The sequence below is a fragment of the Anolis sagrei genome, chromosome 3 (genome assembly GCF_037176765.1).
Source record: "Anolis sagrei isolate rAnoSag1 chromosome 3, rAnoSag1.mat, whole genome shotgun sequence".
NCBI lineage: Eukaryota > Metazoa > Chordata > Lepidosauria > Squamata > Dactyloidae > Anolis > Anolis sagrei.
The window spans coordinates 190,612,419-190,639,211 of NC_090023.1; the positions used below are offsets into that span (position 1 = coordinate 190,612,419).

Below are 26,793 nucleotides of genomic sequence, written 5' to 3' on the forward strand. Positions count from 1 at the left end.
TCAAAGTGAACAAATGGAGCATACGGTTTGAAAGTCTTGCTTGGATCTCTCCATATCTTCCTGGGGTACCCCTGTTAACTTCTTCCTTCTTTCTTTCATCATAAGCATATGTTGCTTAATACGGTTTTCCACTTCCTTATATTTCTCAGCTCTGAAAGAGACAATAAGATTTCAGTTTGCCCCACACTTCCATGTAAAGAAATGTACTGCATTTCTAAGAAATACCACTGCAAATATTTAAAACAAACTAGCCGTCCCCTGCCAGGCCTTGCTGTGGCCTGGTGATCTGGAAAATAAAGTAATGAGAAAGTGTTGGTTTCTAATATATATAATTCCTTTATGATTGTGGATAAACAGTATTTCTTGTTGTTTCTTTGTCAGTGTTGATGTAGAGATTGTCTGGTTTGCTTACTCTGGAACATGCAACATATAGTTGTCCTTCTTTAGGGGTCCCTTTCAGATCTATGATATGCTATCTGTCATAGACATGTGTGTGTGTGTGTGTGTGTGTGAGAGAGAGAGAGAATCATATATATCTATCGATATCTATGGCTGGATGGCTCTTTGTTAGGAGAGCTTTGATTATGTTTACTTGCCCTGGTGAAGGAAGTTGGAATGGATGGCCTTAAGGCAGCATTTCTCAACATGGCCGTCAGGACCCCTGTGCCGGGTCGCGAGGGGGTGTCAGAAGGGTCGCCAAAGACCACAAAAAATCACAGTATTTGATGTTGGTCATAGGGATTATGTGTAGGAAGTCTGGCCCAATTCTATCATAGGTGTGGTTCAGAATGCTCTTTGATTGTAAGTGAACTATAAATCCCAGTAACTACAACTCCCAAATGTCAAGGTCTATTTCTCCTAAACTCGATCTGTGTTCATATTTGGGCATATGACGTATTAATGCCAAGTTTGGTCCAGATCCATCATTGTTTGAGTCCACAGTGCTCTCTGGATGTTGATGAACCACAACTGCAAAACTCAAGGTCAATGCCCACCAAACCCTTCCAGTATTTTATGTTGGCCATGGGAGTCCTGTGTACCAAGTTTGGTTCAATTCCATCATTGGTGGAGTTCAGAATGCTCTTTGATTGTAGGTGAACTATAAATCCTAGCATCTACAACTCCCAAATGAAAAAAAACAACAACATTTTTAGTGATGGTCACTCCTTGGATTAGTAGGTGTCTTGTGGCAATTCATCCAGTGGATTTTGAGTTATGATGTCACTCAAAACGAACAGAGCATGTGTGTGTGTGTGTATGTATGTATGTATGTATATGGTAAAATATAGTCTGTGAGATATGTCTGTGTGTTTTTTTATCGTTTTGGGCTACTGGTGCCGAGTCACCGTGCTGCTAATAATTTACTCTGCTGTACATTTATGAGGAGGGTCTTTTGTTATTAAGCCCACTTGCCCAACATAGTATAGTATATTTTAGAGATGAAAGGGGACAACCAGTGAGCACATCAACCATCTAACTCTTCCTGAAAGTAATAAAAAAGATGCTAGAGAATTTCTAAAGCAAAGCTTAGTAGATTCTGGAGATGTATACCAAAATGTAATTTTTTCAAACTGTAGGAAAGTTACAGAGAGTTTCACAAAGTATATGCTGATAAGAGATTGGACACAAATTCAAAATGGGCAAGCTACCTCATCTTCCTAGATACCCTTGCATACCAATTTGTCTAGAAACATCCACTATGTATTATATTTTTTGAAAGTATATTTATTCTATTTTATTTCCATCCTGTTTTAAATGCGTGGTTGTTTCACAATAGGTAATGTTTGCATGCTGTTTCCCTGTATGTGTCTTCAAAATATGAGCATAATTACGTTTGTCTGCAAATACGTTTGACAAAGGCTTCAGAAATTACACAATTAGTAGTAGTACTTTTCTGTGCAGCCATGGTTCTTTGCAAAGCATGAAAAGTGCAGAAACTTCTGAAAATCTATATATCTATCTGCACAAAAGAGAAATAGGAGATCCATGATTGTACCATTGTTTTCAGGAGCAACAAAAAATATTGCCACAGAGTTCCTTCTCTCTAATCAGTGGGTATCAATTGCTTTGTTATCAGCAGCTGTTGAAGGAGAAGATAGTTTAAGGTGATTAAGTACAAAGAGCCGGCTGCTCTTTTCAAGCTCTTAGAAGCCTCCGGCCAATTAAAGCTTCTACCCCTGATGGTAGCAAAGTATGTACATGAATTTTCAAGACAACTATAGTTAAATCCCAGAGAAGAACTATGTTCCAGCAAAGACAAATCATTTTATGCCTTGAAAATTAACAGCTCTCCATGTGCATTGTTAGTGATATATAAGAATATCCACAATTTTTCTCCTCTGTGAGAAAACTCTTGTTATGGTCCGAGAGACTCAATGAAAAAAACTACCAACTGTGGTGAATTTCACATTCATAAATTATTTTCTTGAATATTCACATGTCGCATGCATTTTTGCTTGTAATAGCCTGATAAATGTAAAATTCTCCAATTTCGTTCTGGTTCGTATATTCCACTGGGAAGTGCAAATGAGGTCAGTTCATATTCAAATACAGACAAAATTGATTCCCTTAGGAGGGACAGGCACATTAGCAGGGAAGGCTAATCATCCTAGAAGCAGAATCACTCCTAAACTGTCTCCCATCCCAAATAATCTGGATAGTCATGGCAGCAACCCCCACCCCCCTCCGGATTTAAAATGCTGCTGCTTAATGTTGGGTTGGTGAATGGTAAAACAGCTGCTATGCAGGACGTGAGCCTGGATGAACATGCAGACCTGGTCTGTATTAAAGAGAACTGCTTGAATGAGGCTGGTGGGGTTAATTTCTCTGCAATTGCTCACCAGGATTATCTGTATAACAGCAGGCAAGGCCATGGGGTGGGTGGGTGGGTTGACGAGTTGCAGTGGTCTATCAGGATGGTATCCCCCTATTGCTTAGTCTACAGGGTTTCAGTGTGTTTATTTAAAGGTGAGTAGCTTGGGCAGACTAGTAATTCTGTTGAGACATCACAAACCCCGCAACAGTCTCCCTTCCTAAACTAGACAGGATACTCTTGAAGGTGGTGTCGGGATCTCTGTGGCTTATGATGTAGGGGGACTTCAGCATCTATGACGAGACTACCTTGTTGGGACTTCATCTCCAACATGACAACTGTGGATCCCAAGTGGTATTCGCCCCTATCCATCATGCTACGTCCCCATCTCCCACCCCACCCCCCTTTTCCGTTCAGGGAGGGATGTAGGGGATCTGGGGGCCCTTCCACACAGCCCTATAGCCCAGAATATCAAGGCAGAAAATCCCACATTATCAGAGTGTAGCCTCAGATAGCCCAGTTCAAAGCAGATATTGTGGGATTTTCTACCTTGATATTCTGGGATATAAAGCTGTGTGGAAGGGCCCTGGGAATGGAAGAGCTTTTTATTGTTCTGTTGTCATGAACATATCACAGTAGTTAAAAAAACCCAGCACATATATTTTAGAACCTCTATAGTAAGTCGTCAGTTGCTAAATCCTGCCTGGAAAGACACCAGGAAGTTGTAGTTTAACATCGAGAACTGCATACGTTGCCCACCTTTAATTCAGCACAAAAATATTCTCATCCTTACCTTAAATCACCTATCATTTTCAGGGTTTTCTCTGTGTTTTCATCATGTCTGGGTGGTTCTTTCCAGCCTTCTAGCTTGTCATTTTTTATATTATCAGTAGCATAAGGTGCGTTTTGTGAAACCTGGAAAAAATAACATAACATGGCATTAAAACACTTTGAGAAATGAAATAAGGGAATGCACTGATTTAGGGCCCTTCCACACAGCTCTATATCCCAGAATATCAATAAAATCCCACTATATCTGCTTTGAACTGGGTTATCTAAGTCCATACTCAGATAATGTGGGATTTTCTGCCTTGACATTCTGGGATATAGGGCTGTGTGGAAGGGCACTTAGGACCCTTCTACACTGCCATATAAAATCCAGTATATCAGCTTTGAACTGGATTATATGGCAGTGTAGACTCTCATAATCCAGTTTAAAGCAGATAATGTAGATTATCTGATTTGATGATATGAATTATATGTCTTATATATTATATGTATAATATGGATTATGTTATATAGAAGGGGCCTTAAACTGACAAAAGATTCATCAAGACACAGGGCATATTCTTGTGCAATAAACATAGTTAGATGTGAGAATTTAACATCAGCATAGTGCAGTGGTTCTCAACCTGGGGTTCCCAGATGCTTTGGGCCTACAACTCCCAGAAATCCCAGCCAGTTTACCAGCTGTTAGGATTTCTGCGAGTTGAAGGCCAAAAACATCTGGGGACCCCAGGTTGAGAACCACTAGCATAGTGTTTGGCACAAAGAAAAATCAAGGTTTGCTTTTGGATTCCCCCCCCCCCCCCCAATACAATACTTCAAGCCTTGGTTGGTTGACTATGTGGGTGAAGAACCCATGGATACAGATGCCCAGTTGTATTGCTTTTAAAAAGAACCAGGAATAATAAATAATTCTTCGTCTCTTTTTCTTTATATCAGGAATACAGAAACAATGGTGAAGCATGAAATGATGATGAGAAGGAAAGGAAGGAAAATGGTAAATTGTTTCTTGCAAACTGAAGAAATGCACATGGACACCTAATTGTGGTCCTTAAAGATAATTAAGATCAAGGGCTGAAATGATCCAGTTGCACCATTACCTTAAAAATATTCAGAACTCTCAGATATGATGATATACAAACTCTTTACTAATGGAGTCCTTACTCTGTTCAGCTTGATATCAAATAAATTACATTGGCTTTTGATAAGTTGCATTAATTGATATGTCAGTGACACTCAATGTAAAAGCTCTTGATGAAGGCCAGCCCACATCAGACCTTATCAGCTCTTGAAGAGTTCTCAAAGAAGCCGAGTTATTTTCAGGGAAACATGTTGTGTGGGAAAGTTAATATGAACCAATTTTGATAGGTGAAGGCTAAAAAAACAAAATGAAACAAAAATCCCCTGGGGAAGAGTTTGCATTTTTTTTTGTTCAAAGAAAAGATTTATGGATGCTTTACGGTGCTGGCATTCTGGCAAGGTCAAAAACACTTTAATAAAGTCGGAAACATTAAACAGCCTTTTCCCTTATAAGTTTGAAGGTCTGTTAGTAAACATTGGAAATGTGGAGGATAAACACATCTGTTTTGGTGTTCTAGATCTAGGTTTTTGCTTTTCATGGGACTAGAAAATGCAAAGCTTTTCTGTGGACTCCAACAAAAGCAAGGTCCCCAATTTATTTCAACTTTCACATAATACTTTTACAAGTTTCTTTCTAGAAAAGATTGTATTGTGGATCAAGTAGGCTTCAGAAGTGTGTGCCTACCTTGAGGGGGAAGAGCACTGGTTTGAATGTCAAATTGTGTTCCATGGTTTAGAAAGCAAACATGACAATGTGCATTTTAGCATTGGAGAGCAAGAGCACACATCCCGCAAAGAGCTAAAATCAAATAAAAGCAGCTATGAAACAAACTTCAATAAATGATAGTTGGAGCAGAGAGATGAGAAGGTAGCTTTTGCTGAGGCACTGAAATACTCAAGTCACAATTATTAGAGTATTTTTACTCTAATAATTTTACTCTAATGAGTTAAAGGTGGGTTTGCTACCTCCAAAATATTTTTAAATATTAAAATTAAACTTCATCACTACTATCACCATGTGATCCATTAGCTGTAAAAATCAATAGGCTTGTGCAATCTGGGTAAACTGTGATCCGGTGGGGTTCTGATCCATTTTTGGGAGCCTCCCAAATTTGGGAGGACAGAAATCTGTTTTCTATCCGGCCCATTATGGGAGGGGGCGGGGGGGGGGGCACTTCCCAGGCGTCCCGTCATTTTTGGCATTGTTTGTCCTTATATCCTTCATTAAGACCTGGATTAAAAGCATCAGAATTAAGATACCACTCTTTCTGTGTTCCTTTCCCTTCAGTTTGCAGAGGAGACTGGGTTTAATGCTTTGTTAAAGCTGTCTCTACTCTAGAGGAGAGGCGTTGCAAGCAGGCATGCACACTTTCTCTCTGGGTTTGCACCATGCCACACAGTCTTTCCAAGGCATTTTAAGGAGGCTTCTTAAAGCTGCTTCTACTCTAGAGGAGAGACGCTGCTGGCAGGTGCGTACGCTTTCTTTCTTGAGCTGGCACTATGCCACACACTCTTTCCAAGACATTTTAAGGAGGCTTTCTACTTCTAGATATAGAAGAGGGATGGCCTGGAGCTATCCTCCCCGGGCTTTCTTTAAAAACCCCTCTTTTTTTCTTGGCACGTTTCAATCTCCTTTCTGCTTTGGGTTTAATGCTTCCTTGGAGCTGTTTCTACTTTCTACTCTAGCGAAGAGGTAACTAGGTAGTCGCAGTTTTCAGAGAATGAGGGTTTTATTTTTGTTTGCTGGGATTATTAAAAGAGATTAAACTGTGATGCCGAATAGGGGAAGAGGAGGTAAGATTGGCTGCCACGCGGTCCCGTTACGGGTGGGAATCTGTGATGGGCCCTTGCCATTTTGGGCACCGAACAAACTGAAGAAGCCGGATTGGCCAAAGGATCCATGCACAAGCCTAAAAATCATGTTATTAATTTTCTTTTTCTTTTCTAAGAGGGCTTATTCCATTCTTTTTCAATTCCAAAAATATAGAGCTCAAGGTTGTACACTATAATATAAATAACCTGCAACCATTTTTTTAAATGTGGAAAGTAGCAACCAAAAACCAAATTGGGAAAGTCAAAAAGAAAAAAAAAACAGCATTAATTAGGAGTTTAATGTAAATTTTAAAAAAATCAGTGGTGGGAAAAGTGGTTCAGAAGAAAAGAACAAAGGAGATGAACTTCTACATTTTGGATGACACAACAGAACAGGCCTTCTTACAATGCCTACCAACTTCCATATTTCTGCAGACAGAGGAGTGCGTGTGTATGTGAGTGTATATGTGCAGTGGGTTATTTAAGTTATCATTAGCTTAACCAGGATAATCTATATTCTCTAAGTTGCTCCACAGGCTCCCAGCAGTAATAGTGAGAAACACATCCGCCCTGCTCTTTGAAGGTTTTTTTTTTTTTTTTTGCTTCCTTAGCACCCTATTTTCAGAGTATAGAGTAAGAGAGCTAGGGGATCATTATAATAAGATGTCTTGTTGTAATCTATAGCTGTAATTGGGCCCTAATAGCAAAGATATAGCTCCTATTATTCTCCCGATATTTTTGACCACAATTCTCATTAGTTTACAAAAGTTACAGGAGTTCCTAGAATCCTCCACACAACATGGCCCTTGGCGATGTAAAGATATAACCTTTCTGTGAGCCCTATCATATATTTTATCATTGCCTTCAAGTTATTTCCAAGATATGCTGAGTCAAGATTAGCTTATCATGGGTTTTTGTTCAGATAGGGTTTACCTTTGCCCTTTTACGAGGTTGAGAGAGTATGACTTGATCAAAGTCACCAATTAGGTTTCCATGGCTGTGCTGGCATCTGAACCCCAGTCTACAGAGTTCAGTGCTCCAGCCACTATACCATACTGACTCTTGAAAAATATTTGTACTTTCAGTTATTTCACTCTTCAAATTCTGTCTTTCAAAAAAATTCTCTTTGCCTTTCATTAAAAAAAACACATTAAAATAAAATCTTTCCATCTTTCTAAAAATTGCTGAAGATGGCACCTTCCACTGAACATACAGAGACTGGGAACCGGGCCAGCAGCTCCTTCCCAATGCATTCAATGAATGTGAACATTGAAGGTGAGTACACACTGTCTTCCAGTTTACATATAGCTTCTCCTCTGTTTGGTTTCCTAGAGGTGAATCTTGGTCCCCACAGGCAACCAGAGGAGTGGCTATTTATGAGTTTGCTCTAATTCTGGGATTAGTGACTTGACAGCAGGAGAATTAATCTTTCATCTGTTTTCTCTCTCCATGGCCGATGTGACTAAAATCTTTGTACGGATGAAAAAAAAGGGGATTACTAAAACGTAGACGTGTCTTTCTGAAAAATAGAATGTAAAGCTGCTTTTCTTTAAAAAAAATAGTATTATGAGTTAAATTGTTGAATTTCTTAAAAATACATTATAAGACATATGCATCACCTTTCTAATACTTGTTTCAGATAAATACAATTTGTGTTTTGTGCCTTCAAATTGGTTCTGATTTCTGGTGATCCTAAAACAACACTACTATGACAAAACTAGTTGGAGTAAAGGCTTTGCCCTCCTCTGAGGCAGAGGGTGGGTTTCCATATGCCAAGTGAACAGAGTTGAAATCCAACATGAATTCTTTTTCATGTCAGGAGCAACTTGAGAAACTGCAAGACGATTTTGGTGTGAGAGAATTGGCCGTCTGCAAAGACGTTGTCCAGGAGATGCCCGGATGTTTGATGTTTTTACCATCCTTGCAGGAGGCTTCTCTCATGTCCCCACATGGCGAGCTGGAGCTGACAGAGGGAACTCATCAGCGCTCTTCCTGAATTCGAACCTGCGACCTGTTGGTCTTCAGTCCTGCTGTCACAAGGGTTTAACCCACTGCGCCACTGGGGCATAGATGTGCATAGGCAAGTTTAATTGAAGCATCAAAGTAAACCCTAATGTAGAAGGGTTTAATCCATTATGCCACCAGAGGCTCCTAACATGCAAATGATTTTTTTTTGTCGTGTCAGGAGCGACCCGAGAAACTGCAAGTCGCTTCTGGTGTGAGAGAATTGGCCGTCTGCAAGGACGTTGCCCAGGGGAAGCCTGGATGATTTGATGTTTTATCATCATTGTGGGAGGCTTCTCTCATGTCCCCGCATAAGGAGCTGGAGCTGATAGAGGGAGCTCATCTGCCTCTCCCCGGATTCGAACCTGTGACCTGTTGGTCTTCAGTCTTGTCGGCACAGGGATTTAACCCACTGCGCCACCAGGGGCTCTTATGCAAATGAATACACCACACTAGCTCTCATGCAATAGACAACTGCAAATTGAAGCCTGATACATGAAAGAATACTATATTTCAGACCTGCGATTTCCAACGACTGCCTGTTGTCACACTCCATATTAGTAAATGATAGTGAAACAGAGAAGCATGCACATTCACATCATCACAATGTAATGATATGGAACATGACCATCCACATTTTTTTGTATCCACAGAAGTCCTGGAAACACACACACACCTGCCCCGTGGATAAAATGGCCCACTGTATTTCAGCCATTGATCTTATACCACAAAATCATTTTTAATATTATGAAGTGAGCAAAAACAGAATGGGTTCGTATTTGTTTTCACAATTGGCAAGTTTTCACAAAGTTGCAATTCATTATAGTTTTGCTACAGCAAGACATCAGCCCCATTGCTGCTGAATCTGTGGTCCTCCACTGCCCTCTTGTGTTTCATGAAAAGCTGATTCCAATATTTTTAAACTACATTGTTGTGCTGGAGGTTGGGGTGGGGAAACAGAAGCAGGCAAAGGAGGCAACTTTTTTATAATAGGAAACCAAAGATTCAAAATGCTCAAACCCAAAGTTTCACTCTTCAAAGCTCTCATTAGGGTACTAGGGATCAGAGATAAAAAAAAAGAAAGGTTATATCTATATCATAGCCAAGGGCCATGTTGTTTGGAGGAAAAAAAAACATGACACTATGAAAGATGAGACTTAGTTAACTTAGTTCGGTGGATTTTTTCCCAGAAAAAAATAACAGCATGACTAACTAAAACCATTATCCATCAAATCGATATAAATATAAATGTAATGTTTGTTTGTGGGATTAACATAACTCAAAAACCACTGGGCAAATTGACGCCAAATACAACTATCAGGCCAACGAGTGACCATCACGCATAAAAACACTGAAAAACACAGTGGAAGAGACTTAAAAGACCTTAAAGAATTAAAAAATACACTACAAAACATGAGCAAAACCACATATATACACATATACACAAATATATACACACATTCACACACACACAAAACATATACACAGACTGGGCCACAGCAACGCGTGGCAGGGGACAGCTAGTCTATATAAATAAAAATGTAATGTTTGTTTGTGGGATTAACATAACTCAAAAATCAATGGACAAATTGATACCAAATCTGGACACAATACACCTATCAGGCCAACGAGTGACCATCACTCATAAAAACACTGAAAAACACAGCTGAAGAGACTTATAAAGCCAAAAATACATTACAATGCATGGGCAAAACCACACACATATATATACGCAAACACACATATGTTGCAGGTTCAAATCTGGGGAGCGGCATGAGCTCCTGCTATTTGCTTTGGCCAAGCTAGCAGTTCTAAAACATGCAAATGTGAGTAGATTAATAGGTACCGCTCTGGAGGGAAGGTAACGGCGCTCCATGCAGTCATGCCGGCCACATGACCTTGGAGGTATCTACTGACAACGCCGGCTCTTCGGCTTATAAATGGAGATGAGAACCACCCACCAGAGTCGGACACAACTGGACTTAACGTCAGGGGAAAACCTTTACCCCCAAACACAAAACATATTTGCAGAGACTGGGCCACAGCAACGCGTGGCAGGGGACAGCTAGTCTATATAAATAAAAATGTAATGTTCATTTGTGGGATAAACATAACTCAAAAACCATTGGGAGAATTGACACCAAATTTGGACACAATACACCTATCAGGCCAATGACTCACCATCACTCATAAAAATACAGAAAAACACAGCAGAAGAGACTTAAAAAGCAAAAAAAAAAAAAAAAACCCCAAAATACATTACAACACATACAAAAACCACACAGATATATGAAAACACATATACACAAATATATACACACATATATACACATTTAAAACATATAAACAGACTGGGCCACAGCAACACATGGCAGGGGAAGGCTAGTATATACATAAAGTATTGGCATTCTAATATGCTATACTCACTATTTGAGGTACTAACCTTTTGCATGTTATCTATTTTTTAAAAAAGCAGAATAACTTTTTTGTTTCTATTTCATTAATTGAAGAGATTTGCCATTATTTTCAAGAAATACAGGCCTTCATTAACAAGTAGGTGTGAATGTTGTGAGATCAATGAAATAAATGCCTGGAATGAGATCTATCTTCCCAACTGCCAAAGGCCTTAAGATTCCAATGATCAAGTGAAGGGATTAGTTTCTGTGGAATGCCACGTTTGTCATCAGGCAACTTCTAAATTCATCTCTAGATCCTTCCTTCCCTTCCTTTTACTGCTAAGAACCAGAACTGAACTGAATTATCAATATAATGCTTAATAATTATCTTATGCACTGATATGAATGTAGACAGTTGGTTGCTGTGTAAACCAGTCTAGTTGGGGAACTAGCTATAAAATGTAGAGATTGTATAAAAAAGTGGCAGTCTGCCTAAGAAAACAGCAAAGTATATGGCTGTATTGTTTTCTTTATCACACAAATAAATTCTTCATACTGAAAAATAACGAAAGAGGAAAGGGTTGCTCATTAGGAGACCTGTGGGTATGAGATGTGCACGAGAAAGGTCTTTGATAAACCCTAAGGATATAGATGATTAGAAGAGACTGCAAGACTGAACAGCTTCAGAATTCACTGTGGTGGAAAGAGGATATAAAATCCTATTGTAATTGATGAAGGACTAACCTTAATACTAATACTACTACTAATAATAACTTTATTTTAATACCCCGCCTCCATTCCCCGAAGGGACTCAGGGCGGCTTACATGGGGCCAAGCCCAACAGTACAATTAAAACATAATACATTAAAATGCAAAGCAATATAACAAGATAAAACAACAACATTAAGCAATATATAAAATGAACATCAGAAGCAACAACCAATAGCAAAATAGCCTAAAGGTACTAGATTCTGTCTGATCTTGAAAGCGAAGAAGGCATGGAAGTCCACCAAGGAATTTCCGGCACTGTAGGTTATATTTCAGAGGAAGGAATTGACAAAACCAACTTTAAATACGCTAACTATGTATGTATGTATGTATGTGTTGCAGTCCAGCCGCCAACTTGGCCACTTTTCCCCCAAAATACTACACAGATGAACAAGAATAGTAAGTTTATTCAAAAAAGAGTATCTAATATAAAAAAATCAAAATACATCCATGAGCTAGATTTCCAGAAGCTTAACAGTGATTAATGACCAACTCTGAATAGGAATTCCAAAAATCACTAAGGCAAAAGCAAGAAACCAGCCAGCTGCCTTAAGATCACTACTGACCAAAAGTTCATGAATTCGAAGCCAGCCCGGGTCAGAGTGAGCTTCCGACCAATTTGTGTAGCTTCCTGTCAACTTTTGCAGCCCGAAAGACAGCTGCATCTGTCAAGTAGGAAATTTAGGTACTGCTCATGTGGGGAGGCAAATTTAACTAATTTACGAGGCCATAAAAATCTCCAGCAAGCACGCAAAGAATGAGGAAGTACTTCACCAGTGTCACAAATTGTTGGTGAAGGGACAACTCTCCTGGTAGCCAGAATACCCTCAAGAAAAGCTGTAATGTTAAATTGCCCCTGTGTCTGTCTATATAAGTTGTGTGTTTATGGCACTGAATGTTTGCCATGTAGATGGACATTGTAATCCGCCATGAGTCACCTGCGAGGCGAGAAGGGCGGAATATAAATATGGCACGGAATGTTTGCCATGTAGATGGACATTGTAATCCGCCATGAGTCACCTGCGAGGCGAGAAGGGCGGAATATAAATACTGTAAATAAATAAATGAATAAATAAATAATCCAAGGGATTTTGCATTTAAACTAGAATTATACCCACAAGCTCAAAAACATGAACATGACCATAATCCACAGGTTTGACACTTGAACTTGATTATAATCCCAAAGGTCTGAAACTTGAAACAAGATTTGTAATCCTAACAGGAGGCATGGAACTTAAACAGGAAAACAAAATACAGACATAACTCCTCACTCAGAGCTCCCAAGACAGGCAACTTGACACATGAAATTCCAACGTTGATCTTCCCATTGATCATTTACTCCAGTTCCTTAAGAATATTCCCTCTTACCCATGATATCATTCTTTCTCTCAATTGGGTTCCCTTCATCTTTCAATCTTTGGGAATACCAGATTTGTCTCTGTTTTGCACTATCCCTTCTGATCTGTAAACGCTGGGTTATCTGTAACCCTCCTATCTCTTCCACATTATTTTCAGAGTCAATCCCTGGCCAATTCTCATGAGAATCACTGCCTGTTTTCTCGACAACAGATCTACCCAAAACATTATCATCGTCTCGAAAAACACCAGACTCAACCAGAAAATCCCCATCCTCATCCTCAGAGGCTTTGTGGGCCTCAATAGTATGAGTATGTGTCTAGGTACATATATGTATATATTTATCTCCCCTATGAAATGCATGGGGTTGCCATACATTGAGAAGGCACACACACAGATTTACTTTCATGTGACATTAACAAGCCTCAATATGAAGAACAAGTACGAGAAGCTATTTCATTTCTTAAAACCTTACAAACTAATGGCAGAAGAGTGTTGAAGTCACATCTCGCTTGAAATATTATGCATCTTGAGATGAGTTCAGTTCCCTCACCCCACCTCTCACCCCAAATCAGGCCATATGGTCTAAGCAGTTTTACCCAGAACCACCGATTTTAAAAGCAGTGGCAGAGACATTTCACATTTTGGACTCCAGCTTCTTGAATTCCTCAGACAATATGACCACTGGGACTATTTAAGATCTTTCGTCCTTTAGTGACCTTTTTCTCTTTGGACCTTCAGTTTTGCCTGTCATGCAAGAAAAAGAAATACAGTGAGACCTTCCTTTTCCTTTGGATTTGGCTCCAGGGCTGCCCAAGGAAACCAAAATCTACGGATGCTCAGGTCCCATTATAATACATTATGTAGTAAAATTGTGTCCCTTGTATAAAACAGCCCAATTAAGATTTGCTTTTGAGGGTTTAAAAATTGTTTTGAAGTCATGGATGATAATAATAAATAGTAATAAAACTTTATTTATATACTGCTCCATCTCCCCGAGGGGACTCAGAGTGGTTCCCAAGTAACATCACAAAACATACAGAGTAAAAACAACATAACCATAAGATTAACAAACAAAATATAAGCATAAAAATGGTCACCATAACACTCATATATTAAAAAGTAATCCTGCTTGTTCAAGGCAATTAAAAATTTAAAAGGCTGGGCCAAGATTTGTGCAAGCCCAAAAATTCTAGGGGGCCCGGGGAATTAAGTGCAATGCTATGGCAGACAACAATAATATTAGGTATCAGTCTGTGGCTGTTCATTCTGGGGCCGATTAGAGGAAAGAATCTAGGTAACGGGTAGGAAGAATAAGACCATATTAGACAATGTGTGGGGCTGAGTTAGAACTGGTCATTTTCAAAGGCTTGTTGAAACCACCAGGTCTTCAAGCTCTTACAAAAGGAGGGGAGGGATGGGGCCTGTCTTATTTCCCTTGGAAGGGCGTTCCAGAGATGGGGGGGCACCACTGAGAAGGCCCTCACTCTCGTCCCCACCAACCGCGCTTGAGATGGTAGTGGGACCGAGAGGAGGGCCTCCCCAGAAGATCTTAGAGCTCGTGCCAGTTCATAGAAGGAGATGTGATCGCGGAGATAGGCGGGGTCTGAACTGTTTAGGGCTTTATAAGTCATGACCTGCACCTTGAATTTGGATGCAGGTAACAGCAAAACAGAGGGCCAACTGTACTTGGAGTTTTAAAGAAATACATTCTAAAGCAATATTATGGAGCTAACTGTATTTACAGAGGCCTCTTACCAAATGAAGTGTTTCTCTTTCTTCCTCTTAGGACCAAGATAACAGATCTTCTCTCTCTTCTGAATTCATTGTAATAACCAACCTACATGGACACCAATTTGGCAGAGGCAAAACCTCATTCTCTATAGTCCTATTTTAAATGAAAGCCCTTCTGTTTCAACACCTCCAAACAGCCTGAGCAGCCACAGCTTTTAAATAGCCATGTGCCGGATGTTTCGACACCTACAGCACACATGGCCATTGACTGCATCATGAATCGCTAGTGTAAGTATTTACTTATATTTGTACCTGATTCCTCCAAAAGGCTGCTGGTGGGTGACAATCACTTCACTGAGCTGTTCAAATGTGTGTGTGTGGGTTTTTAAGGCTGTTGATCTGTATAGGATCCTGTTTTGATGCTCAGCTATCTAAGTCCATGACTGCTGAAATGTCACACTATCTCAGACCCCATCTATACTGCCATATAATCCATATTATCAAAATAGATAATCCATATTATCTGCTTTGAACTGGATTATCTGAGTCTACACTGCCATATAACCTAGTTCAAAGCAGATAATTTGGATTTTATATGGCAATGTAGAATGGGTCTTAGAGCCCTTTCACACAGCCATATCTATATAAATAAAAATGTAACGTTCATTTGTGGGATTAACATAACTAAAAATCACTGGACGAATTGCCACCAAATTTGGTCACAAGATACCTATTAATCCAAGGAATGACCATCACTCTAATAATAATAATAATAATAATAATAATAATAATAATAATAATAATGTCATTTGGAGTTGTTGCTGGAATTTATAGTTCACCTACAATCAAAGAGCATTCTGAACTCCACCAGTGACGGAGTTCTTAGTGCAATAAGAGAATGAGGAATAGTGAACAGGTCAATGGAATGATTATGGATTTGATTTTGGATGGCATGATTTTAATAACTGTTTTTAAATCGTGTTGTTTACGTGGGTTTTAATATAAATGTTATTATATTATCAATGTTTAATTTTAATGCTTTATGTCTAAATGTTATTTTATGTTTATATTTTAATTTATAGGTAAAGGTTTTCCCCTGACATTAAGTCCAGTCGCACCCGACTCTAGAGTGTGGTGCTCATCTCCATTTCTAAGCCAAATAGCCGGCGTTGTCCGTAGACATCTCCAAGGTCATATGGCCGGCATCACTGCAAGGAGCACCATTATCTTCCTGCCGGAGCAGTACCAATTGATCTACTCACATTTGCATGTTTTCGAACTGCTAGGTTGGCAGAAGCTGGGGCTGACAGCGGAAGCTCACACCGCTCCCCAGATTCGAACCTGCAACCTTTCGGTCAACAAGCTCAGCAGCTAAGTGCTTTAACCCACTGCGCCACCGGGGGCATGTATTATATGTTATTATCTATTATGTTTTGGTTTTCACATGTATGTACAACATTGAATTTTGCCTTTATAAGGTTGGAAACTGATTTGAGTTCCCTCAGGGGGAGAAAAATGGTATATAAATATAGTAAAGAAATAATAATAAATTTTCCAAGGTCTGTTCCTTCTATGCACAGATTCTCTGCTGCAAATCATCCCACCGCCCCAGTGCCACTTTGTAAAGAAGAGGCAGCCCAAGCAGCTGGGTTACACATAACTGTAGTCTGGTTGTTTTATTGGCATAATATATGAACAACATTTTATTTATTTCATTTATAAATCGCCTTTATTTTAAAGTGTGAAAGGGGGAACACATAGTGTCCCTTCTTTAGCTTCACAACACCTCTGTGGTAGGAAAGATACTATCTGGCCCACCATTCCTTGTCTCCTTTTGTGCTTTCTAATCACATTCTTTGACTAAGTCTGCAAATCTGATAATCACCACCTAGGGATACTTCCTGGTATTTTTTTTAAAAGGCGGGGGGAGGGATGGTATCTCAATAAAGGAAACAAAGCAAAGAAGAATGTGAAGCCTGAAGGACATCTGAAAAGTGCTACCACTCTGGGATTCTGAATATGGGCTGTTTTACTTATCCACTGCCATTGTTGTTGTTCTGTGCCTCCAAATTGTTTCGGACTTATGCCATCCCTAAGGCAAACTTATCATAGGTTTTTTTTGAAGCTCAGAATATGTGACCTGGTGCCCAGGTTATCCAGTGGGTTTCAATGGATCAGTTGGGATTTGAAACCTGGTCTCCAGAGACACATCATGTAGCTACACTGTACAATTAATGCAGTTTGACACCACTTTAACTGCCATGGCTCAATGCCATAGAATTTTGGGATTTGTAGTTTGGTGAGGCACTAGCACTCTTTGGTAGAGAGGGTTAAAATCTTACAAATCTACAACTCCTGTGATTCCAAAGTCAGACCACTAAATCACTCCGCTCATTCTCTCTCTTGTATGTCTACAAATAATCACCAGTTCCACAGTAGTTAGGGTAATATTTGAACTATCCGAACTACTGTGATACTGCTGCTTATTTGTAGAAGCAATCAATATCTCGATTGGAAGCGCCAATGTCAACAAAGATTACGAAATGTTTGTGGGAAAAGTTAGAAAGGCGATTGATCTTTCAAGCAAATCTATTCCAACAACGAAGATTAGAAGAATCTGACAAAATACTTAATGGCAGTCAGAGCTCAGCGAATAGCAGATGGCAAAGCAAAAGAGGAGGAATACAAACAACTTTGCAACAAATTTCAAAAGAGTCTACAGGCAGATTTCGACAAATATCAGATTATGCGATTAAGAGAGGTGCAGAGAACAGGAAAAGTCTTTAAAAAGAGGAAAAGCAGCTGCAAATGAAGAAAAAGCTACCAATCGCACTAAAAAACACAAACAGAATTCACATAACAAATAGATTGGAAATGAAACAGATATGCAAAGACTTCTATCACAACTCATATATGATTCCAAAGTGCAGGCAGTCGAAGTCAAACCACATGTTGAGATGGAAGAAATCCTGATAGTATTATTGAGTGAGGTAGATGTGGCCATAAGATAAATGCCCAGGAAAAGACAAAATAAGAACAGAATTTCTTAAGACGAGACATTATAATCTTAAAAAGACAGTCACAGAACATTTTACACAGTATTGTCGAATGCTTTCATGGCCGGAATCACTGGGTTTTTTGGACAGTATGGCCATGTTCTAGAAGCATTCTCTCTTGACGTTTCTCCTGCATCTATGGCAGACATGCTCAGAGGTTGTGAAGCAGGCAAAACATCAGGAAAGAATGCTTCTAGAACAGCCTGAAAAACCTACAACAACCCAGTTTTACACAGTGCTTGTGAAGTGCCACCTTACCTAAAGATTGGACAGTGTTTGAAACTATATTTCTAATGAAGAAAAGAGACACAGAAAACCTTAGCAACTATCATCCTATTACACTCCTCTCTCAACTGTTCACAAGGATCCTGCTCTCTGGAAATCAACAGAGAACAAGCGGGCCTCAGACGCAGCTACTCCACCCTCTATCATATCCACGCAATCAAACAGCTACTGGAAAAAAGCAGAGAATATCACATTCCGGTTTATCTTGCTTTTGTTGATTACCAAAAGGCCTTCAATTTAATTGAGATAAATGCTATCCTTAACGCTCTGCATCAAACTGGTGCAAATCCAGAGTATGTGAACATTCAGAGCATCAATACAGGGTGCACAAAGATAGTGTCAGAAGTGTGTCATATCAGAATAAACAAAGGTGTTCGTCAAGGGGACACAATATTGTCAAAACTGTTTGCTACAGTTTTGGAAAGCTTCTTCCAAAAGATTATATTTAAAGGCGGGATTTCAACTGATGGTGAGCAATTTTCTCATTTCCTCTTCACAGACGCTTGCATCCTTTTGCCAAAAAATCTGGAATCATATTTACAATATGATCTCCAACAACTAGCTCAACTCTCCAAATCAGTAGGACTGAAAATGAACTTGAAGAAAACGAAATGGATGTCCAGGGTCGCATCATTATAAATGGAGATAAAATTGAGAAAGTGACTAAATATATACAATCAAATAATTTGGCAAATGGGTAAGAAGATGCAAGGCAGTTTGGATGGCTTTTAATCGAAACAGGACAGTGCTAACAGATGATAAGATGCCTACCAAGGTCAGAGTAGATATCTTCAGCACTACAGTTTTACCAGCAGTTTTATACACATCTAAAACATGGGCAGCAACAAAGTTAGGAGGAAGAAAAACTTGCGGTGACTCAGAGAGCAGTGGAAAGAAGGATGTATGGATTGACAATAAAAGATAAAATCAGCAATAAGAAACTGCATTAAAGAACTGGGGTACGTGACGTGGTCGATGAAATCTATGAAGCAAAAAGAACATGGGTAGGGCATATAGCACAAACAAAAGACAACTGATGGACATGTCAACTAATGAACTGGATACCAAGAGAGCACAAGTGGCCCCTGGGTAGACATTATATTTGATAGGACAAACCAATGGTTAAGCTATTTGGCCAGAAATTGAGAAGAAAAGCTCAGGATTGTATATTTTGGCAAATGGTAGATTCGTATGAAGACCAAAGGAGCAGAGTGACAACAAATTGAGTAGGATAGGATTACAGTAGTATTATGAGATATATATACACATCAAGTTATTTAATGCTATACAGTGAAACAATAAATGACTTGCTCTCATAAATAGTGGTAGCATCTCAGTGGTTTTTCAGCTCTGATAGGAGAGTACCCCAGTCAGTCAATGAAATTCTCTCTCAGGGCCTTTCTACACAGTCCCTAAAATGCAGGTGTTACCAGGTTAACGGGGGGTGGTGGTGGTGGTGGTTAAATGACGGTAGTGCTAAATCTGTGCTGATTCCAGTAACCGATGAAAAACGCATGTTAAAAATCCACTTATATCCTGATTCCAGCCGAAAAATATGCATATTTACATCACTGTATATCCCTGCACTCATGCAAAACACGTGTTTTCCTTTCCTACCCCTGTTTAGACTGCTACAGCGCACGTGTGCTTTTTAAAAACCAAAAACAGTTGATCAGCTGATTGGGTTGCCAAATGGACACAGAGGTGGCTCAAGGGAAGCACAAGCGGAAAGCAATTAGAACTCCCTGAAACTCTTTCTTTTAAATTTTATAATCTTAAACAGAGGTTGAATTAAATATTGGGGGAAGAGAGAGATCCAGTGGAAGTTTTTTGTTTTTTAAAAAAATTCCTCCATTATGCACTGTACTTTATATGTGCACATGCAAACCTGCTTATATTTACATTGGGATATTTGCATGTGCGCATATATGGTTCAATGCATAACAGAGTGAATTAAAAAAAATTCTGCTGGATATCTCTCGTCCACCATCTAATATAGAGGAAGCCTGTGAGGATGGTGATGGACCCAATCCCAGGACTAACAAGTCTGTGTGGGGACCTGCAGTCAAGTCCAGGGATTTTTTACGCCCCATTTAAAGCACAGACTTTGGCGATGTCAGACACAGCTACACAACTCTATACTGTGATGGATGGAACAAGAGGCTTTGGAGTAAGATTTTGAAAAGGAGTGTTTGCCAAAGATTTAATTCTATAGGGCACAAACTTCTATGGGTGCGACCTCAAGAGGATTAATGAGGTTAAAAGAAGGAAGAGGTCATCACATGGAAACAAGTAAAGAGATATATGGAATAGTTAGATTGTTGTTACACAGCATATTAGAACTGAGATGAGAAGTAATGTTAGGTCTCTAGAGGACACCACTGTTTGCTGCTACTTACCCCCATGTCTCCTTTTTCTGGTTTGTACAACATTCTCTTTCTCTCTCTCATCTTCTTGGTCTGTTTTCTCCATTTCTGAAGCACTTCTTTATCTCTAAAATATGTTTTCAAGACATACTGTTAAATGCCACTGAGATTTTAGTGTTACATACTGAAACCAACATGTTTGTGATAGAGACCCTGAAACATTTAAATTGCATGTTATTCTGGATCACATGCATTTAATCTGTATTAGCATATAGATAATATACATCGTATCTAAATATTATGCTTAAGTCACAGCAAAATGAGAATATGTCTTAATAGCAGATATACCCGCTACACAAATAATGGCCATCATTAGAACTTAAATATTTTAAAATATGTCTTGCCACAGTTAAGATACAAATAGATTTCTTTTCTTCTTCTTCTTTTTTTGTTTTACATGTTTTAGAACTCTCAAGTTTGCATCTATCATGCGACCTGGGGTGAAACTTTACTCCTCCCAACTACTGTTAGTTTGTGGAGAATGGAGAGAAGAATGATATCTTTTTGTACCAAATCCCCATAGATTTAATAGCTGGCAGAAAGGGTTAAATATTTTCTCTCTCTGATAATATCGCTTTCTTGGGATTCATGGCAGTCTTGGGGATCTGCTAATTAGCAAAGCAATAACAGTGAGAGGTCCTAATTACATGCCTCATTTAACCCCCTAGATAACTAGTTTGGAAACAAACAAAACAAACAAATTTCTGTAATTCTAATAAGATGATCTAGAATTAGGATAAGATTGGAAAATGAATCCTGTATGATGCCAGAGAACTACTAGAGAGACGATGAAGAAGAAGGCTGGATTGGATATCTTGACCTTTACTGCTTCTTTCTAAGGCTGGATCTACACTGCCATATAATCTAGTACCTGACCCCAGATGGTCTGCTTTGAACTGGATTATATGAGTCTACACTGCCACAAAATCCAATTCAAAGCAAATAATCTGGGATCAGAAACTGGATTATATGAAGTGTAGATGGGGCCTAAGTGTCCTCAGTACTGGTACATACTTGTGTAGCAAACAAGAAGGCTTGAAGATCATTTAAAACAAATTAGAGAGCCATTTTTGTTCTCATAGTACATCCTATGTACATCTATTCAGAAGTGAGTCCTACAGTATTCAAGTTCAAAACAACCAGTTACTGAAAACTGTTGATCACTGAGTGGACATATATAGAATTAGAATAAACGCCCTTTCTCACATGATATACAAAAACCAGCTTGGAGTCAAACTTTCCTTCCACATTGTTAATGAGAAAACATTCTCCACCACCTAGAAGCAATGGGCAACTTTCGGGACTTCAGGCCAGGATGCTTAGCAGACAGATCCCTCCTCCAACACTTAACTTCTCTTATCATCTGCTGCTTTCGATGAATGCTCTGGGGAGCTCTGTAGCAGACCATTGGGCCATTGGATATTTGACTACAAAAAAGTAAGGTCCTAGGAAGGTTTTTCTTTTGTACTCCTGAGATTCTTTTAGTTGCTGGACTGGGAACATTCTCCATGCATATAGGATGAGACCTCCCAATTTGCATTGAAAGATGAAACATAGGACAGTGATGGGATCATTTCTTCCGCAGCAGCAATCTGTCAAGAGGAGGGGGCACAGTTTCCCGCACAGAAGGAATAGAAGGATATTGAATTCTCTCTCCCTTATGGTGCTCCCATTCCCATAAGACCTTTTCAAGGCTATTATCCTTAGTAGATTAGTTTCTACGCTTGGACAGGCCAGGAAAAAAAACATTTAGAGAAAGATGTTCACATTGGGTGCAGAAGCACGCTTTCCCTGCTTGATGTTTATATATGCCAGGCATCATGCTGTTTCTCACTGCTTCAAAGTCATGAGCTTGCTACTGTCCAGCATAGTTCTGCCTTGGTTAGCAGCATAAAAACTAGTATGAAATCACTGCAAAGTAGTGCAAAGTACCAAAAACGCAAAACAAAGCAAACTGACGTACTTATCTATAACCTATATATTCCTATATGTAGTCAAATAATCTTTCGAGGCGAAAACCCTTCTGTCCAAATAGTAAACACTTCTGTGGCAGCAGGGTGGTGTGCCCTTGTTCAAACGTTGCACAAACAACACTTGGAAAATCAACCGTAATAAAAATAAATAATAATACTTGCTTTTGCCTCTGTTCCATAGTAGCCTGTTTCTCCTTCATCTCCTTTAGTGCTGCTAACCGGAACTCTTCAGCCCTCTTTTTATGAACGATCATATCGTAAGATGAAACTGCAGGAAACATATTCTTCTTGACCCTTTTGAAATGAATGTATTGGTACAGCCAATTAAATTTTGCATTAAAGTCTCAGGTAAACAAATGTTTTAACACCAGTACCTGGAGACTATAGAGTAATGTACAAATACCGGGATTGTGGCGCAGCTGTCTGAGTGTCAGCTGCATTAAGATCACTCTGACCAAAAGGTCATGAGTTCAAAGCCAGCCCGGTTGGAGTGGGTTTCCAACCAGTTGTGTAGCCTGTTGCTGACCTTTGCAACTCGAAAGACAGTTGCATCTGTCAAGTAGGAAAATAAGGTACCACCTTAAAGTGTGGGGAGGCTAAATTAACTAATTTATGAGGCCATAAAGACTTCAGCAAAAGCATGTGGGGAATGTGGAAGTACTTCATCAGTGTCGCAGATGGACGATGAAAGCGACATCTCCCCTGGCGGCCAGAAAAAAGTGAAATAGCCTCTGTCTGTCTGTATATGTTGTATGTCAAAATTGGCATTGAATGTTTGCCATATATGCGTACACTGTAATCCACCCTGAGTCCCCTGCGGGGTGAGAAGGGCAGAATATAAACGCTGTAAATAAATAAATAAATACCTTAAAGTTACCAAATCCTCTCTAATTTTGGAATTTAAGCAGGGCCAGCTCTAGTTTGTACTAGGATAGAAGCAGCCAATGAATATATTTTAATCATGTTGTTCGGGCTTGTCTCCATGCAAACCGCCCTGAGTTCCTTTGAGGAGATGGAGGCGGGGTATAAAAATTAAGATGATGATGATGATTATTATTGGAGCCCCCAGTGGTGCAGTGGGTTAAACCCCTGTGCCGGCAGGACTGAAGCCCGACAGATCACAGGTTCGAATCCGGGGAGAGCATGGATGAGCTCCCTCTATCAGCTCCAGCTCCTCATGAGGGGACATGAGAGAAGCCTCCCACAAACATGGTAAAAACATCAAAACATCCGGGCGTCCCTTGGGCAACATCCTTGCAGACGGCCTATTCTCTCACACCAGCAGCAGCTTGCAGTTTCTCAAGTTGCTCCTGACACGACAACAAAAAATTATTATTACCAAGTGCTGTATGTTGTATTTCAGAGGAAGGAAGTGGCAAAACCACCTCTGAGCATTCCTTGCCCAAGAAACCCTATGTTAGTGGTTTTCAACCTGTGGGTCCCAGAAGTTTTGGTCTTCATTTCCCAAAAATCCTAACAGCTGGTAAACTGGCTGGGATTTCTGGGAGTTGTAGGCCAAAACATCTGGGGACCCACAGGTTGAGAACCACTACCCTATGTAGTTCTTGCCATCACCATAAATTGAGTGATGACTTGGAGGCACATACAAAAAAACACACAGATGGAGAAGAAGAGGCTTATTTAATGTCTACTCCATTTTACAAAAAGGAAACTGGTCTCCTCCCTTCATAATGTCTGGTGCTCCAGATCAAATGATTAATGCATTCTCAACTGTTTTCACAGGGAAATTTATGTTTGGTTTTGATATAAGTCAGTGTATTGTTCAGTGTATTTTTTTTCGGGCGGGAACCATTGATCTGATTTCATTCAGATCTAAAACTGGAATTCTAACTCTCAAATGTTAATGGCTGGAGGAGTCTAGGATGGGGCCTTGATGCTCCTCTGCCAGTCTCTTCCAGCAAGAAGAATCACCACCAAGAAGGCAGAATTTTCCACTACATCTATGTGGGCCAAAAGCTTCTGCCATAGCTTCTCCTTATGGTAGTAGTAGACATATTACCAAAAAACAGGGAATGCTTTTGCCAGGAAAGAATCAGCTTTGATTCTAAGAGATCCTCAGCTGCCCAATCTCACATGGGCCTGATTGAGATTCATCAGCTACAACAAGCGTGTAGCTGTTACATATGCGCCATCCCCTTCAAATCTATCAGACATTGCTATCTTTTGGGGGATTGAAAATATATGAATCTGCAAAGTTTATGAGTCAGGTGACACTGTCCCCAAAGTGGGGAATGGTAGATCTGCTGCTCTATTGCTCTACAGTTCTATTTAGAATTCTTTTTCCTGCTACGTATGCAGCAATAACACAAATGTCATCAGGCCGATAATAATGAGCATGACTTTTTATAGGATTCTTGACAAAGCTATTATAAATGTGATGCTATTCTAAAATAAAGTCGTAGATATATAAGAAGAAAAATGAATCAGAAAAGGCTCACTCCCAATCCAGAGGGAGGCAACTTGACCCAGGCATTACAAAAGTCTAATTTTGGATACAATCCAGATTCAACTGCAAAACAACAATCTTGATTTTTAAGAACATTTGGTGTTGTTATATTATGCTGCTTCAGATGATCCTGATGAATAATCACGCTCACTTAAATTCTTACTGGAAGTCCTTATTGGTAACCATCAGCATCATCACCACCACCAGAGTACAGTCGTTTGGATACAGAAGACAGATCAAAATGTTATGATGTCAGCATGCTTTCCATCATTGGTTCTTGTGATATGCTGCTTTGTTTTCTTGGCTTCCTATTATCTTTTTTCCTTTTCTTTGGAAATATTGATGCTTAATTTAATTTCTAATGGTGACATATATTTCAAAATATGTTTTTGATGGAGAGTTATAAAGAAACAAGTTGATTTTAACCATCTTCAAGCACCACATGAAAGGACAGATGAAACAGAACTTACATCACATCTGCATGGATTGAGCTGAAGGTTTTTTTTCCATGTCAGGAGCAACTTGAGAAACTGCAAGTCACTTCTGGTGTGAGAGAATTGGCTGTTTGCAAGGATGTTGTCCAGGGGATGTCCGGATGCTTTTTGATGTTTTACCATCCTTGTGGAAGGCTTCTCTCATGTCCCCGCATGGAAAGCTGGAGCTGTCAGAGGGAGCTCATCCGTGCTCTCCCCGGATTTGAACCTCTGACCTGTTGGTCTTCAGTCCTGCCGGCACAAGGTTTAACCCATTGCGCCACCGGGATTATGCTGATGATACTCTTACCCTGCTCATAGTGATGTGTTAACCTCATTATAGAATATTATTATTCAAAAGCCTTCTGAAATAATTTCAAATTTCAAAAGTAGTTGTTAGCTAAGTACCAGAGCAGCGATGCTGAATAGAGAACACATGTGCACATTAACATGATATTGATGCTCTATATTCTGGCCTGAGTTTGAAAGCCAAAAGAAATAACGGACATAAAAATAAAATTAAACTGATAACGAACCCTAAAGAATCATTTCAAGACTGCCACATTCTGGATTTATTCTGAAATAAAGGAAAATAAATGCAGGGATTATTGCAATTCCAAACATTGTTGTGCCAAACAGGTGATCTTTAACGTGTTTGGGATGTCCTTTGCCTTTTCTAAGATATCCTGTTGTCCAGAACCATGAACTGTACAGCCCATGTGCTCATTTTGTCTCTTTTAAATGTTCCACAACCCTTATTCATCTGTAAGAAAAGTAGGCGGCTGTTTTGCCCACCTCCTCTCAGCAATTTATGCCTCTTGAGCAAGTTGAAAAGGTAGTTAGCTTGTATACTGTTATTAGTTCAACAACACCAAACTATAGAGGATTATTCTTTCACTCTTTGAAGTATACTGTTGGCTTTTGAAGAATTCAGAGTTTTCAATAGCAGTTTCTAAGCCTATTAATCTCCTCCACCCCTGTTACTTTCATCTGAGATGTGGTATGTGCCCCGTGTTTGATTGTGGTGTACACCCTATGCTTCGAAAGAAGAAAATAACTTATTACACATTCCCTCATCATGACAGGGAGGGCACATTCTAGCAATTAGTATTCAAGATCTTCTACAATAGTTTCAGGCTTAGTTTGTTTTTTCCTGGAGGATAGACAGAAATAAGGGACTGTCTTCTCCTACAGAAGCCCTTTGAAGCTTTCAGATGTTTGGGTCAAGGCGATTCTCTTGACTGCTGAGCTACATATATTTAGTAGCTCAGGAGTTTCTCATCAAGAACATTTCTATCACCTTTCTGTTGACACAGGCAGATTGTTTTCTGGAATTCGCTATCTAGGGAGATCAGGCAAGCTCCT

General features: G+C 39.5%; 1 protein-coding gene across 3 annotated transcripts in view; it reads right to left on the reverse strand.

The window, feature by feature from the left end:
- LRRC27 (leucine rich repeat containing 27) overlaps positions 1-26,793 on the reverse strand; it is a 60,015-nt gene that overhangs the window by 2,832 nt on the left and 30,390 nt on the right. For all 3 annotated transcript variants that reach the window (XM_060768669.2, XM_060768670.2, XM_060768668.2), the window contains 4 exons: positions 22,651-22,782; positions 20,489-20,582; positions 3,606-3,727; positions 25-151 (listed from right to left, as the gene is read on the reverse strand). In XM_060768669.2, coding sequence (XP_060624652.2) covers positions 25-151; positions 3,606-3,727; positions 20,489-20,582; positions 22,651-22,782 — 475 coding nt within the window. The remainder of the gene's footprint in view (positions 1-24; positions 152-3,605; positions 3,728-20,488; positions 20,583-22,650; positions 22,783-26,793) is intronic.